The sequence below is a fragment of the Gossypium hirsutum genome, chromosome A08, assembly GCF_007990345.1.
Source record: "Gossypium hirsutum isolate 1008001.06 chromosome A08, Gossypium_hirsutum_v2.1, whole genome shotgun sequence".
Classification (NCBI taxonomy): domain Eukaryota; kingdom Viridiplantae; phylum Streptophyta; class Magnoliopsida; order Malvales; family Malvaceae; genus Gossypium; species Gossypium hirsutum.
The window spans coordinates 15,844,203-15,861,735 of NC_053431.1; the positions used below are offsets into that span (position 1 = coordinate 15,844,203).

The following is a 17,533-nucleotide window of genomic DNA, read 5'->3' on the forward strand; positions in this document are numbered from 1 at the left end:
CAGAGATCAGATGTGATAAACAATCTACTGTAGCAATTGCAAAGAATCCAATGTTTCATGGAAAAATAAAGTATTTAATATCATGTTTCATTTTGTTAGGGAAATGGAACAATCTCAAGAAATCAAACTGGTTCATTGCAGTTCTGAAGATCAGTTAGCAGATATCTTGACAAAGCCTCTTTGTGTGTCAAGGTTCAAGAATTTGAGAGCTAAGTTGGGAGTTTGCAACATGGAAGCCAAGGAATAGTGTTAGAAGTCGGCTTACGTGCAACCCTTGGGATCGAGCCATGTAGTTAGCAGCTGAAGCACATGCAGTTGTCATTTTGCTATTTTGATGATGTTTTGTTACTTAGTTACAATTGAACCAATTTTGTAATGAATTTATTGTAATTTGGTGCTAATAGATTTGATAAATCAACTTAACCAAGTGTGCAAGCAATGTTTTATAAGTTTCAAGACATTGTTAGTAGAGTTAGGTGTGTTTAGATGACACTTTCTTCATTTTGACAAGTTAATTACTTGTTATATATAATGTTTTGTTCCTTTTCTGATATGATGATGAATCATTCAACAATTTTTCTCCTTGTTTCTAGTTCACACTAAGCAATCTTTTCTTGTTCTCCCAGCTCGATTTTCTTGTTTGTTCAGCAAGTCACTATTGCTTAAAGCTTAAGACTTTGATGTAATTGCTTAGTTTTGATTCTCAACTCCAACATTTAAAATTAATGAATTGATGTTGATAATGTTAGAAAAAGTTATGGTTTACAAGTTTGTTTGTCGGCTTCTTCATTCATATACATATTCTCTGTCATACATGTCACATTTTTGTGATGCATGTTTTGCTTGAGTATGCCTGGCCTTATCCTCAAGGCAATGATCCCACTAAACAAAGCAACCCCAAAATCCAACATTCAACAAAGAAATGAAGAAAAAGGGGAAAAGCTATTATCTCAACCTGCCATTAGACCACAAATTTCACACTAGATATAGTTACTATACATTCTCAGTTATGCACACCTTTTACAATACTCATGATACCGAGTAATGCCTTCTCCTTTGAAACAAAAATCGAGATTCTGAATTTGCTTTACCCCCAATAGGCTTAAGATTGTTTATCCTGAACAAGGAGTTGAGCTTGCTTAACTTCTTGGTGAATGATTTGAAAAACTTGTTAGCAGGATGGGACCTCACCAACTCTTGTTTCATGGACACATGATCTTTTTCTAGGTCGGTTAGCCTCATTCTCATTCTTGCAACTTCAAGTTTCAGCTCTCGGTTCTCTCTTCTCACCGATGCATAGTTGTCTCTGGGTGAGATAGCTCCACTTGCTGCACCGCTGCTTGATCGTTGAGGGAACTGACCATTGATTGCACCGAAAAAGAGCTGATTGTGGCCTCCATTCATTGCATTCCGAAGCCTGATTTGCTCGAAATATAGGACTTGGACAGCCATTTGCACCGGTAACCTTTCATTCTGCGCTGCATGGCTACAGGCTTCTTGAGATAGTTTCTGACAGTCTATTGTTTTGCATAGTCTGTAGCGTTCAGAATCCTTTATGTTCGGGTGAACCTGATAAAAGAAGCAGAAAATGGTTCTAAGAGCCACGAGACAAAATATGAAATACTGAAAGATAATTAGCTATTCAACTACTTGGTTCTTTCGTGTGAGATCCTCACTTTGAGGAAGATATCAACAGCTCTGTATAGTCCATCGCTAACGATGCGAGCATGGTCTGGAAGTAGTTCTGCTAATGCTATGAATTTTGATGGCGACAAGTTTGTGTCTAGTGCAACTTCAGCAAGGTAAGAGTCCAGCAACTTGGACACTTTAAGGATTGAACTTTGTTTGGGAGATCCCGGGCTGTCAAAATCATATGCCATTTCACTTTCATCTCTCAAGGGATTATCCTCATCATCATCATCATCCAAGTTCAAAAAGATGGAGAAGATCCTCAGAATTGACTCTGTATCATACATGGCTGTATGATTGTTTCCATGTGAATTGGCTGGTATTAGTATATCTTCAAGAATGGCCTGGTCCAGTTGCAGACCTGTCCGCCTCTCTAAATCTGATCTGCAAGAAGTTGATACTGACGAGGATATTGCTGTTTTCAGTAAACTGGAGAGAAATGCCATGGGAACTGGACTTTTCCTTGATTGAGTTGGCAGTAAGCTAACTATGGCTTCGACGATTACCCTTTGTTTCTTTTGCAGCTCCAATTCCAAAAGGCTTCCCTTTACCAAGTGATGGTCCCTTACGATGAGACTTTGAAGAGAATTATGGGTGTAATTTATCAAAATTTTGCAGATCATATCTTGTCTTAGACCTTTCGACTTTATGGCCAATAAAACTCGTTGGAAGAAATCAATATTAAGGACTGCCAAAGACTTTCCCCACCAGTCAGATGGTGTCTCAGGTTCCATGTTTGGTATAGCCTTAGATGGGAAGTTGTGATCAAGTTTCAATAAGCCAGAAGTAAGCTGCTCTTTGCATGCATTATTTGCAATTGCGTTGATAAGCCGGTTAACCAGGTTTATCTCTTCTGATATAGGCAAGAGGCTCTCACAACGGTGAAGAACTGCTATGGTGCTCGATATGTTCGGGAGAACCATGTCCTTTAGATAAGCTTCTGTACGAGCTTCAAGGTTATTCTCAGCAAACTCTTCGGCCATTTCCAGGTAATGTGATATACATCTTAACATTGCAACGTTTGATAATGTAATCTCAACATTTATTCCATAGCAGAACTTAGCTGCTAGCTCAAATGCCTCCGGTCCACCCGGAGCAGAAGAGAGATTTATGCGTGAAATTTTAGTGTCCTTGGTGTCAATCAACAGCTTCCTGATTCTTCCACTACGAGAAACTAGAGGAAACTGAAAAAAGAAAAATTGCAACCACATGACTAAAGCTTCTATTCCAATGGTGAAACCAATTTTCTTTGGGATATTACCAGAAAACATAAAACGGTAGATTGTGTGTTCATACTTCATAGCTCCATTTTCAGTATTGCAACTATAGGTTACACATGTTCTGAAATGCAATCTTAAAAGTATAAAAACACAGGCTTGTTTACACAAGGACAATAGTTTCTATATACAGTAACGAGGCACCATGATAATGAAATGTCAAAAGTAGATTATCAGTTTACCTTGTGAAGTGCGAAGCTTGATGTTCCAACCTCAATCTTTAGATCACTAGAAACATCAGATATAGGCCTGCAAAGATTGACAACTAGGTTAAATGTTTCTGGATAAAGTCATAAACATTAAAAGAACAAGGAAATTAAAGGAAAAATATAGATGAATTCATTTCTACATGTTTGGTAGTGCCATTAATTGAGATATCATATTGTTCATTTTGCCAACGACCTGCACTCCCATGCTTGAACCCATAATTCAATCACGCTGCTTCAGACAGTTTTATTTTTATTGTTGGTTTCATTTTAGAACATCTCAAGATATGGACAATGTTTTATCTTGATTCCCCTGGTTTGACATGGAGGGCCCAGATGAGAGAAAACAGACAACCAGATGAGAAAAAACAGACAACTCAATAATTATAGCATGAGTGGTGTTTGCTCAAACAGAAGAGTAAGCAATAAGATCTGAATTAGACAGTGCTGATAGTACGGGTTTTGAGTTGGAAATGAAAAACAATTAAAATGTTTCTCTCTTGGGTTGCCTAGATTAATATGATGGGATCCAATCCATTTGGAGTGGCCCCTTGGATTTATTGATTTGCTGTTTGTATTTTTGTTGCATTCATCAGTGAGAGACAGGAAAGGTTTTGCAGGCTCAAATTAACTGTTGTATGACTTTCTGGTACATGTTTGAAAGCCTCTAGACGGTGGATTTAAAACAAGAAAATTATTGATAGGCAGCTTATGGGAATTTAGCAGTTCATATATATATATATTGTTGATTGAATGGAACAACTTGTAAGGTCAAGATCACAACTCGGAAAGGAGTTAAACCGGCACACCCTGACACCGACTATATCACAGGCTTATCAGCAAGTGGTTCTGTCTATTGGAGGGGCCTTAGACGAGGCTGGTAAGAGACTGAAACCCCCTATGAATTGAAAATGAAAGGGGAATCTATCAAAATTGCCTGATATTCGAGAACTATGATATGCATTGTCTCACAATAAATTAAACTATGATATGTATGTATGAAAGTAACCTTAAAACTACCCTGCAAAACAAGGTTTCTTCCATAGAAACAAGAGCAAAAAAATAACATTGTACAATACCATTCAGTAGCATGCCTTATACTAGAACTTGGACGAAAAGATCTCTTCCCAGATATACTTGGTTTCAGTTCAGCAACAGTGACAACACCCATCTTCAAAAAAAAAACCAGTAAAATTCAGATTCCAGCACCAATGCTCCCTCTGAAAGCTCTGAACCAGCAGTCCCTCACCAAAGAAGTTTTTTTTCTTTCAGTTCAATAGTTTCATGGTTTTCTGCAGCTGACAGCTTGTTTATGGAACACTAATGATGAGGGATCTCTCTCTTTCTCTCTTAATGATCTTCTATTGTGGAAAAGAGAAAGGGTGGAGTGAGGTAAAAGTAACATGAACTCATGCAAGATTAAAGGGTAGTGATGAATTTGAAATATACTTTTTTAAGGAGTGTATATAATATGCCTAATCTAAAGTCAAGAACGTGTTGGTCTGTTGCTTCAACTTTTCGGTGGAAGGTAGTGAGAGTGTCTGTTTTTTTACATGCGTTGAACTTTAAATCTATCATATATGAACTCTTACTTTCTTTTCAAAATGATTTTCGTTTATGAAGGAAAGATATCTCAGGATTCCTAAGAGCTGCAGTGGTGTTTTAGGATGTAATCATGTGTAATGAAAGGTTAAAAATATATCCTCCTATTAAGAGTTAAATTATATTTTTTTTACTTCAAATATAAGTAAGTTGACGTGGTTGATAAAATAATTAAAGAGCGGTGTAACATACTATTTGTACCTTATGTGTACAGGACCTTTTTTTAATAGTAGAAATAGATAAAATTTTTAACAGAAAAATTAGTTTAATCTTTGATCTAATGTATATGATTTGGTCAACATGAAACCAGCTTTCGAACAATAGTTAAAGTTTTTTTTTTTGCTTTGAAAAAGATTTCAGATATATATAATTTTAAATTTATGTATTCTAACATTAAATTAGTTATACAATAATAATATTTTAATTTAATATGTTTAATTTTTTTAATTTAACTCGAATAATTTTACTTAATTCGACTTAAATCAATTTTTATTTTACTCTATTCGAAAAATTTTAAATTAAATTAAAATAATAAAGTATAACTCAATTATCTAAAAATAATAATAAAGGGCTTTTACTGAAATGAAAGCTACCAGCTAAAAAAAAAGATTATTATATCATGTGTAAAGTCTCATAAAGTAGGAAATTAAGAGGATTTACGTGTTGTATAATTAGTACAGCTCTCTTCTCTGTCCATAGTACATACTCAAGAACTTGCTTTAAATTTTGCAGAGAATATACATATATAAATATACCCTATTTTCAGTCCTATAGCTAAGATGCCTAGGCTTTCAATTATGGACATTTCTCTGCCACAATTTCTAGGACGATACCACAGCAGCTATACTTTTTCTGAATTTCTTCAAAATGAAATTTGAAGTCTATGTCATTCATTCCTTCCCTCTGTCTTACACAAATTTTAGTGCAAATATTTGTTAGTTTTGGACAAACATCCTTTTTTGGAGAGGATGCCACTGATTAAATATGACAAATTTAAACCCCATTTGAAAGCACAAAAACAAATGGGGCAAATGCAACCATTCTAGCTACAAAAAGATCCATCTAGAAGTGTGAATAATTTTTGCTTTATTGTGTCAAGCTCCACTTTACCTAATCACCCATACATACATAAATTTATTGGGTATTTTGAGTGTGTTATATATTAATCTAGTCTTTGGAATGGCAGACTGTTGGATTAATTATGACCTAAGATTGCTTTTGATCAAGTGGTAATAATGATCCCATCAACTCATACCTTTATGTGCATGGCCTATTAATAGTGAGTGGTTAGCATTTGATCAAACGCTAAAATGATTTGATCATTTTGCCTTTTTTTCTTTCTTGGTTAGGCCATTATGCCTTACCTCCTCTTTGTTTTTCCATGAGAGTTTTCAGAATTGAATAGTTCGCATCAAATTGCATATGTATGTCTCCTTGGATAAAATACATCACTTCTTAATTCCTTTTATTCATTACTTTTTGACAAAGTCTTAATTAAATTGTTTATGTATATACGGACCATGTGTTATGGCAATGAGCAGCCACATGAGAGAGCTTAAGATATTGGGTTTTTTGAACTCTGAATATTTTTGGTTGCATGAAGAACAAATTATTAGACTGTGGCACCTGAATAATTCATCATGAGAGTAGCATAATGTATGAAATATTGGTGTAGCCACTCGTAGTTTTGCCTTTTATCACTACCTCACCTTTTTGGCTTTGCCAAATATAAACAAACTTATTTTGGACCCTTCCAAAAAAAAAAAGTGATTTATATCAGAAATCTCAGTTGCAAATTCAGTTCATTTCTCAAATTAAAGTTTTCTTTATATTGATTAACTACAAAATACTACATATATCTTTGTTTTTGTACAGACAAAGAAAATCAAAATTTGGGTTGAAAACTTTGTTTGTGGATCTGTTTCTAGTGGAAGTATAGACCAGACATTTGGTTACTTAAAAGTTAAAAGCCAAAAGGGTATCTTCTTTTGTCACAATTCTTTTATTTCTTTTTCTACTTTTAAATGCAGTTGATGAAGAAAGCAACTTTTGAATCATTAGTGCAGGTGAGCAATGGTGGTGGCTACAATTATAGTGACACAAATATGTGAGCCCACTGTTTTGAAAGCACCCCCCATTCCCCCAAAGGTGCATAACTGCATATAATCCACTGTATGTGCTGCTGTGATCATCACATTGCTGCAAATTAAGGATCGATGGCTGATCGTGTGGGTGTATATTCTTTAATTATGATCTTAATACAATCATTCTCCTTTGCCTAAATGAACCTGATGCATTTATTGTTCTTTGTCATTAAAAGGGTGGCTTTCAAATCATTGAACCGTTGCTTGTCTCTGTATTTTACAAGATAGCTTGTTCATCCTCTCTCGCTTTGTTGGAGCATAAATTCTAGGTAGTGCCAACATATAGAGTTATGTGTTATATCAGATTATAGACTAAAACTCAAAGCATACAAACTGTACAGTAGGCTGAGATTGTTGGTCAAAGAGAATCAGAATGAACCAATTCTCAGAAGCTTTGACTTTCAAAGAGGTGAAAGAAATCTCATGAACATTTGCATATATAATACAAACATAACAGTATTATTTATTTTTGGTTGAAGATGCTACTGTATGATTAGATGAAGTTTTAACTGTAGTGTTTGGTAACAAGTGAAACTTGGGGGGGGGGGGCAGAGAGGACTTTGTTTATGAACTTTTAGCCGTAAGTCAAGCAAACCGGGAAACAACCTTGCTTTCATCTCGACAGTAAGAAACATCACTTTTGAACTTGTCTTTGGGAGACCAAAATTGTTACGCATGCTTAATTTTATGAAGTGATTTGATTTAGAGATGAATTATACAAAGAATCAATGAGTGCCCCCACTCTAGTGAATCCAAAGACCCAAAAACAGATGGAGTAAACTGGGTTAATATCAATGACAAAAGAACCTATTTATGTATGATGTAATATGGTTGGCATATCGCTTTCTAGCAATGCCAAGCGGGTGGAAGCAAGAAAAAGTGAAAATATTTGGTGATCCCAAAGTAAATTCATATATCAGCCCATGATTACTAATGGTTGAGTTGTACTTGGGTAACTTATTTCCAAGGTAAATGGCTTGTTTTCCACGAAATTTGGCGCAACATTCAGATAGTTCTTCAATATTTACAAACAGATTTTCAAGGTAAAACTACTATTTAGGTGGTGGTGGTTGTTGGAAACTTTTTAACTCTTTTATTCTATTTTATGTTTGAGTTGTAATGTGATTTTTAAATGGTTTATATTTTAATATTTTTAATATAATATTCTTGTGGTGAATTAAAATATAATCATGATTTAAGTGACCATCTTAAAAAACAAAGAGAAATTTGAACATGTTTATCTTTATTTTATCTCTATCTCTTAAGAGTTTTAAAGCAGATGGAAAGCTGCTTTATAAGGAGATTTATTTGAGTATTTTTTAAAATAATTAATAGGATCATTTCGGCTTTTAGAAGAGAATTTAAAACTTATCAAACTGTTGTTGGATGATCACTTGAAGATATCTATAACTTAATTGATTATTTTAATTAACGACAATATCATAGTTATTTTTTAAGGCTTACATGTCAAAACAATCCTTAAAAAATAAAATTAAAAAAATTAATTAAACCCCTATATTAAATTCACACTCAATTGAGACATTACCGTTAACTAAAATAATCAATTAAGTTATTTCGTTAGTAGAATTCGTGGTTGACCACGTTGACCTTTAAAATAAATTAACAAACCAATCATATAGCCAATTAAATTATTCCGTTAGTAGAATTCGTGGTTGACCACATTGACTTTTAAAATAAATTGACAAACTAATCATATAGTAACATGTGACAGCTTCTAATTTAACCTAATATTTTCTCATACAAATGATTAAAATTATTTAAAATCATTAAAAATGAATAAATATTAAGAATATTTTAAAAAATAATAAAACTAATATAAACTTATAAAAAAATAAAAACTTATAAATGTTATAAAACTATAAAATATTTTAAAACTAATAAAATATTTTAAAATTTTATAAAAATGAATAAAAATATATAAAAATTCTTAAAAACATATAAAATCATAAAAAAATTATAAGAATATTTGAAATTTTATAAAATTGATATAAATGTATAAAAAAAATTATAAAAACTTGAACTGGATCAGATCAGTTGGTTGGACCTATTAAACCGAAATCAACAGGAGTACCAGCCCAAAAAAACTCATTAGATTGGTTGACTTGGGAACCGAAAAGTTGAAGTAATTTTTTTTATTTTTAATATTTTTTAGTTTTTAATGTTTTATTTAATTGAACTTGACGAACCAATCGAACTAGTCGAACTGGAAAATCAATAGTCAAACCAGTTCGATCATTGATCCAATTTTTATAATATTTATAACATTTTATAATTTGTTATAATTTTTATTAAGTTTATATCAATTTTTAATTTTTGATATTTTTTATACTTTTTTTAGGTTAGCTCGAAAGATCAACTTGAAATCACCAATAGGGGGGTGCATTGGTCTTTAAGAAAATTTGTGGAAGCGCCAAAAGAATGTGCAACAGTCAACACAATAATTTATAGTGGCTCGTCCTAATTGCCTACTCCACTACCTTAACTTTCTTTTTACTAATTTGACAACCTTTGAGGACAATGCTTAACTTTATAATCTCCCTTAAGATTTCTACCCAAAATCTTAATATTACAATTCCTTAAGGTTTTTACTCAAACCTTAAGACTCAACCCTCATAAAGAGAATAACAAATAGAAAACTAACAAGTAATCCTTACAAGATTGATGTGTTTGCTAATTAAGCACAAATACAAAGAATAACAATTGAGCTGAATGAATACAATGAAAGCTCACAAGTGTTTATAAGAAAAATATGAAAGAATTAAGTACTAAGGTTGTTTTGATTGATCTTTAAGCTTGATGATATCTCTCCTTGTTGTAGGACATTTGGAACATGTTATTTATACTCTCTAATACATTTCCAACCATTGTGGTTGTTGTGGAAGTTAATAGAGCCATTGGGGATGAAAATACCTGATCGTTAAATTCACCTGTAACAAAAGGTATTGATATTTTTTCTACGAGTATTGATACTATTAGCATTTAATGTTTGATTCAGTGACTGTTGAAATTAGTTTACAACGATACCAAAGACAATTTATCGATACCAAGTATCAATACTTTTTGTGTTTGTTTGAAAAACCATAAAAGCAGAATGCAAATTTGGTATAGATTTTAGAATTAGTATCAATATCTTGATAACTATCGATACTTGGCAACAAATTATCGATACTTTTTGGTCCGGATCAATACTGACTTGTTTAAAAAATAGTTTTAACATAATTAAAAATGTTTAACTCAATGAAACCATTTTAACTTGATTTTATCAATTTTTCTCAATTTTGTTCAACTTTAACTTTTATTCAAACATACTTTAATTTATTATATCAAAATATATTATCAAATAAAAATTAGTTTAAAAAATTATAATTTTTATGTTTTTTTATTATTTTTATAAGTTTTTAATAATTTTTATACATGTTTATAAAATTTTAAATATATTTTATTAATTTTATAAAATATAATTTTTATATTTTTATAGTATTTATAAGTTTTTATTATTTTTTTATAAATTTATATCAATCTTAATATTTTTAATATTTTCAATTATTAATTTTTCTATAATTTATAATTTTTTTGTGAGAAAAATATTAGATTAAATCATAAGTTGTCATGTGTCACCATCTGATTGGCCCGTCAATTTATTTTAACGGTCAACGGTAGGGCTCAATTGGGTGTGAATTTAATATAGTGGCTTAATTGATTTTTTTCGCATTTTCTTAAACATTTTTTCTTTTTTTTACATATAAGCCTTTTAAAAATAAATATTATGGCTTTTTGGTGAGATTAGTTCTAATGAGATTAAAAACAGTGGTGGTGAGATTGAATATTGTAGTGATGAAATTAAAACTAGTGGCGAGATATATGTTTGGATTCAAACGTAAGTATGGAGGTAAGGTGAGAAGAGAAACGACTATTAAGGACATTAAATTAATAATTAAATATAACGAAACTTTTAAATTATTTCATCTTTATGAAATTATTAAAAATATGTCAAAACATTAAACTAATAATTTAATATAAAAAAGTTTTAAATTATTTCATTTTTATGAAATTATTAAAAATATCCAATTATGTTTTATTAAAAAATTAGTAATATTTTTAAATTTTTATTATTGATATAATTGTATTAATAATTATTTTAAATTAAACCAAGTGTAGTTTTTGGGCATTTTTTAATGATATTTTACCTATAGAATTTTGGAAAGGTCACGTGTTTATATAAAATTAAATCAATTAATGCCATCTTTTTGGCTAAATAAATTATATCACACACTTTAATTTGTCATAAATATACAAATATCCTGTTAGTGATGCTGTCTAAATCGTAAACTAAAACAAATATTTGTTTAGACATTTTTATTAGAGATGCATTTCAATCCTGCAACAATCATCAATATTCATCTGAAAGGGCCATTCTAAGGTTCCAACAATCCTAAAAATGCATTTTGAATTAAACAGTCTCAAGGAAAACAAATACCTTAAAACACTGCTATGATATTTTGTTAAGTAAGAACCCCAGTTGCTACAATTGAAGTTGAAATCTGTTAGCCAGTAAGATGAATAAGGGAGGAAGATGGTGGTTGAATGGAGAAAGGTAAGATGAGATCTCTGTTTGTGGTTCAGTTAGGGAATTGAAGGAGGAATGTCTATGTTTATAGAGAGGGACAAGTTCAACTACGTGTCTTGAGGTTGCTGAAACAAAAGTGATAATCCTAACAATGACAGTTTAGGTTTAGATATTTTAAGATGACTAGCAATCAATTACCTTATGTCAAAATCTCCTTTTTTTGAAAGGGTCGATTTTATTTTAAAAAAAAAACAAAAAATGGGAGTCGTCACCAATCATATTTATTAGGTGTGATCGGATCACCTTGTAATTTAATCATTTTAATAAAAGTTTAAATTTACTAAAATGATAATTTTTTTTGGGTCTACGAAATTCAAGAAAATGGGTTCGGGAGTCGATTACATATGAGGAAGGATTAGCACCCTCATAACGCTCAAAATTGGTACCTAATTGATTAATTAATGTCTTAACGCCAGAAAGTTGAAAACCTAAAAAAATTAGAATACGATCCCTCTTTTTTAATGTTGATTTTATTAGAAAAATGCTTGAATAAATTGATACGAACATTAAAGACTCTCTCGCCTCGAAATAACAAAATGTCACGTCTCGTAAATTAAGACATGACATTTTGAACCCTCAAGAACAAGCTTACCTTTTGATTTTGTTTTTTTTTTAAAAAAACTTGTATATTTTAATTTTAAAGGATATTCAGCTATTTAGGTTCAACGAAGAAATAGAAACCCTATAAGTTAGGTACAACTTCTCAAATTTTCAAATACAAAACATTGCCTTATTTTAAAAATTTTCTTTTTTGAATAATAACAAATATAATGTTTAAAACTACATGTATTTATTTTACTTGAAGCGTAAAAATAATTAATCATTTCTAAATATATTGCATGATGTTGTAATGGTGAATCAATATAAAAATGATTTATATAGACAAAGTATTGGAGCAATGAAATATAAAATCAATAAAGACATATTTAAATAATAGTTTAAGTAAATGGGTGAAACGACTTTAAAAAAAATAAATGAAAAATAATATACGATTTAAAAATGTAGCTTAAAGATAAACAAGGAATAATAAAATCACAAAAGTAAATAAAAAAAAATTTGAGTTGCAAGTATAACCATATGTACAAAATATAAACAAAATGAAAACAATCAAAAAACAATAGTAATGATAGATAAATAAATAAGTGTACGAATAATAATAAAATTAAAATAAAAAGGAAATGCTGTAATTAGATAAGGGTTTAATTGGAATCTAAATGAAAATAGGGGCTTAAATTATAATAAAACGAAAATAAGCGTGCTAATTAAAGCTTTGGCGCCTTACTACTTACACCACCCAAAGCTTTGTTCCCATGAAATGGTCTGGAGGCAATTTTTTAAACCCTTTCCAACAAATATTAAGGACAAATAGTCAAAACAATCAGCCATAAACGAACCAGTGCGAAAACTAAGCAGGGCATGAGGGTAATTGGTATTGACGTGCAAAGTTCAATAGATTGCCTGAATCTATAGCAAACCAATCATCAATGACATGATTCATGAGGTTCGACAATGGTTCGTATAAGTAGTTATAAATAAATAAAAAATTCACAGGTTTCCATTGTATTCATATATAAATAAGTTGGACCCCTCAAAGATCATGCTTTTCTCTTTCTTAGAAGTTGCAAAAAAAATGTGTCCCCCTCAAGCCTTCCAAAGCTTTTACAACTCGCAGCCGAGAAATGTGGCAATAGAACACCTTTTAACTCTATCATCTAATATCAAACGATAAACAGAGCAATAGCAAACTGCAAATTTCTCCTCATATTCACTGAAGTGGCCTAAACAAAATAAAAAATTAGGGGGAAAGGAGCGGAAATAAACAGCAAAGCAGTCTGACAAAATGAACTAAGAACATTTATGTCATACAAGGTGGAAATCCTCTTCATTCCTTCATTGAAGATTGATAAGCATACAAACAGCAAGTTGAAAGGAGAATCATAGGCTAACCTGATATAATGGCGCTATCTGTTGTGATTATTTGGAAGGAAGATTAGTCCTTCATACTCTATTTGCTACAAAAGCTTATTGCCGATAATATTGATGGTATCAAAAAGGCAAGCTAGGGATAAAATACAATCAGTTCTATTGTGAGGTAAGGCAGATTGGTAGATAACCCTTGCTGCAGAGAAATGTAATGTTCCGCAGCTGACTATAATTTACTGAGATCTATTAACACAACACATATCAAGGTTGGTGAAGCAACATCTGCAAGACAATGAAAAACTGCTCTAGCATGTTGCATCAATTTGAGTGAACCTCAGCACCCTGTATTGTACTTCTGCTACTGCTTAAACTCTGACTTGAAAGCTGCAAATCAGAAAAGTGAACAGATCCAGTCTGTGAAAAAATCAAACCAACTGAACTACTAGCTGTGCTTGCAGAAGAAGAAATTCGGCTCAAATAGGAGTCCTTGGACCTTGAAATCATCTCAGGCCGTAATTCAGAAGAAGAGGAAGAAGGGGCTAATGTAGCCAGCAAAGACCCAAATGGATAGGGTGCAACTGGAATATCGATGAGAGATGATGCTGACGGACTATATCTCATTGTTCCTATTGGATGATCAAATTTGCAAGTAGAACCAAACTTGCAGTTCCCATTCTGCAAGTAGAAAGCACAAGGCTGCACCCCCTGTTTACAGGAAATGATAATCAAATTAAGACAATTTTTAAAAACTATCTATCATGTGTTAGCATAGACACTACATCTTGACTTAACAAAATAGCAAGGGCAATAAACTAACAGTTCAAGACAGCAATACTAAAGTTGAACAGACAAACAAAGAAAAAGCATTCTCTATTATGGAAGAAAGATGGGGCCAAAAGGCAGCAGTTTCTTTCTTTCCCCAACAAAAACTTCAAACTATATAGCAGATAAATTAAGATGCATAATTTTGGACATAGGGAAGCCAAAGGCAATTTCAAAGGTACTAGAAACATATTAACCTAATAAAACTTACTTTACAATGAAAGTTCTTGAAGCCAAGAAAGATCTCTATGAAATCCAATTCTAAAACAACAGCAATTATCACAACAGAATGTCCACTTGGACAGTAAGTATACAGTGACAAAATAAAGATAAGAGATTGAAATATTCACATACCGGACGTAAAGGAAGTCCCATTGGGCTGAGGATGCAATTTGTTTGTTGCACAACCTTGTCTCTAGGATGATGATACCTACAAGATGATCCAAATTTACAGTTGCCGGTCCTCAAATAGTATTGGCATTCAGGTTCACCAGGTCTCTCTGGAAATGTTTGTTCCTTCTGGTTACTGCTTGAAGGACCAGTAGAAGAGGGCAAGGAAGAATAAGGTCCTGCAAGTGAAGGTGCTGAAGAAGATAACTGTGTTAGTCCATAGAGAGAAGTTGCTCCAACAGCAGGTTGTGCACCAGGAGAGAGTGCCGGGCTTACAGGTGCCTGCACCAAGCAAGCCAAAAACAGCTTCATGAATCCATATAATTTTGGCATTATCTTAATGCAATTATGCTAATCATCCTACCGAGTAGTGACTCCAACCAGGAATAGGAACCACTCTAGGGGAAAACAGTACAGGACCATAAGCCCCTTGAACATATGAACCAGGTAATAATGGAGGCCTCGCCACTCTCACACTGGTGGGTGCCCCCCCATACTGTTCTGGTAGAGGGACTGAAGGAGACTGCACCGGCTGATAAAATTGAGGTGCAGATGCTGGCATTGATGTGCCAGCTGGTTGAGGATGATGGAATTTACAAGTAACACCAAATTTGCACTGCCCTGTTTTCAAATAGTAGGAGCATTCTTTCTCACCCTGTTAATGCATGCAGATGAGATTGGTGTCTGGATGTTTTAAGAATTCCTTAAACAGATAAATACAAACAAAGGAGGAAGGAAACAAGAAAGGAGATCATCCAAACCGGTCGTAATGGGTATCCATATATATTCAACGGAACATGGCCAAAGGATCCACCTCGGTGTTTTGGATGGTGGAATTTACAGGAGGCACCAAATTTACAGGTTCCAGTTTTTAAATAAAACTGCATGCGTCAAAAAGAATTAAAAAATGGGCAACTTAAAGAAGAGAAAAAATTATCATTCTGGCATTAATTAGCAAAAGGGATAGATAAAAACAATTTTGCATTATCACATAGAATGAAATTATTCCTTTACCTGACATGCAGGTTCCCCAGGTCGTTCAGGGTACTCCCCTGTAGCTCTTACAGCAGCCTCAACCTAAATGGCATCATAACCAAGAATGACTGAACACTCAAAAGAGGCTTAAGCCATAGTACAGGAAAAATCTTATCTCAGTTCTAAACCACAAATAATGAGAAGACCTAAGTAAGCTTTAAATTCTCTTACACCATCCTATCTATAACTTTTAACTTGACATGAGTCCAATGAAGCACAATTCCATGGTAAAATCTCCCGTTATTTGCTTCACTTGCCCACAAATTAAACAAAATTTTTGGAAACAAAGACCATCTATCGATTATACCAAAATAAAAAAGTTTGGCATGAATTAGAGTGTAAGACAGGCCAACCAAATTACAGTCAAATTACAGCGTTTGGAAAGATGCTGAAGAAATAGACATAGACTTAAGTTAAAGCCATTTAAATCAGAGATCCAGAACATAGGATGTCAAGCAAACTTCTAAATTGCAGGTCCAGTTTCTATTTGGAGGTAAATATTGCACTACGAATCATGCTCATCAGAGCTCCTAAGAGCTAGAAGAAACAAATATATGCTTCAATTACTGCTACTATTATTAAAGCATCAAAATGTACCATGATACATGCTCCTACTACCTAGTGCATTTTGCACATCTATTGTTGATCTTGAAAGTAAAGTAAGTTCATTTACTTACACCTCCACTGTCACCATTAACAGTGTAATCCGACAACATAAATATATATTGTTTATTCCATTTCACATTAATCAACCAATATCAGTTAAATGCAGAATCAAACATAGCTAACAAAATAAAGCCCCACTTTTCGAAGAAAATGATAAGGAGAAATTTACCGCGGCACGGTTACGAGGATGATTATAACGGCACCTATTACCGTATCCACAGAACCCAGTTCGCATATAGTAAACACAGTCAGGTACTCCGGGCCGTTCCGGGTACGATTCGGTGCCCCTCAACGATAACTGCCACATGGATTCTGCATTATACCAAAGAAAATACTAGGAAAACTGTAACTCACTCTCCACATTATATAAAAAAGAAAAACCTAAAACTCCAAACAGTAAGTGACGTCGTTACAATGTGTGAAGAAAACAGGAAAAAAAATATTGAAAAGAAAAAGTACCTTCAAGGCCGCCAGTTTCGGGACCAGCGGGAATCCATTCGAGCTGATGACCCGAAAAAGATCCATTCCGTGCCGGGTTTTGACCGTACAACTCCATCAAAACTGGTTTCCGTCCTGTTGGGGGATTCTGTACAGTAGTATCTTACCGACTTTACAAGAAAATAAATGAATACGGAGAATCTGAGAATGTTCTAGACTGACCGGAGAGAGCTCGATCGAGAGTGGAACTTTGCTAAAGAAAAAAATAAGGAGGAAGGAGAGAGAGAGAGAGAGAGAGAGAGAGAGAGAGATTCTTCCACTTCAATTGAGCTTTGTTTATTCGCTCTCTTTTTCTCTCTCAAATACTGTACGGTATAGGTTCGGCGCTTTTTTATAGTAGTATCGTATGATTACAACTTTTTGTCCAAGTATAGTATTTATTTTTTGTTGGTTAAAATATGTTTCAAATTCCTCTACTTTTTCTATATTTGAAATTTAGTCCTTTACTTTTATTTTTAAAAATACAATTTTATTTGTTAATACGAGTATATTTTATTTTTTATTACATATTTATCAAGTGATTTTTTTATTGCAAAATGGCCAACCAATGAAATTAATATAAACATTTTAATATAATTAATAATTGGACTTAAAATTTAAATTTTAAAAAATAGGACTACATCCTTAGGAATA

The 17,533-nt window shown here is 32.7% G+C and overlaps 2 protein-coding genes across 8 annotated transcripts; both read right to left on the minus strand.

Moving 5' to 3' along the window:
* Positions 1–961: 961 nt before the first annotated feature.
* LOC107949295 (BTB/POZ domain-containing protein At1g03010) lies at positions 962–4,729 on the minus strand. Of its 2 annotated transcripts, none has more exons than XM_016884017.2 (4): positions 4,252–4,729; positions 3,149–3,215; positions 1,677–2,873; positions 962–1,569 (listed from the first exon to the last, which is right to left on the minus strand). In XM_016884017.2, exons 1-4 carry the CDS (start codon positions 4,341–4,343, stop codon positions 1,030–1,032), a joined length of 1,896 nt encoding a protein of 631 aa, XP_016739506.2. In that variant the 5' UTR covers positions 4,344–4,729; the 3' UTR covers positions 962–1,029. The 2 variants fall into 2 exon arrangements, with proteins under 2 accessions (XP_016739506.2, XP_016739513.2); XM_016884024.2 differs by lacking the exon at positions 4,252–4,729 and adding an exon at positions 3,316–4,228.
* An 8,269-nt stretch (positions 4,730–12,998) lies between these two features.
* Positions 12,999–17,206, minus strand: LOC107949317 (zinc finger CCCH domain-containing protein 32). 6 transcript variants are annotated; one of them, XM_041074505.1, is made up of 9 exons: positions 17,063–17,200; positions 16,862–16,975; positions 16,572–16,714; positions 15,716–15,778; positions 15,463–15,582; positions 15,066–15,356; positions 14,666–14,983; positions 13,983–14,194; positions 13,430–13,873 (listed from the first exon to the last, which is right to left on the minus strand). In XM_041074505.1, exons 2-9 carry the CDS (start codon positions 16,956–16,958, stop codon positions 13,855–13,857), a joined length of 1,263 nt encoding a protein of 420 aa, XP_040930439.1. In that variant the 5' UTR covers positions 16,959–16,975; positions 17,063–17,200; the 3' UTR covers positions 13,430–13,854. The 6 variants fall into 6 exon arrangements, 5 of the variants coding, with proteins under 5 accessions (XP_040930439.1, XP_016739534.2, XP_016739525.2 ...); XR_001697702.2 differs by adding an exon at positions 12,999–13,344 and having other exon boundaries at positions 13,514–14,194; positions 16,862–17,194; XM_016884045.2 differs by having other exon boundaries at positions 16,862–17,204.
* Positions 17,207–17,533: the final 327 nt, after the last annotated feature.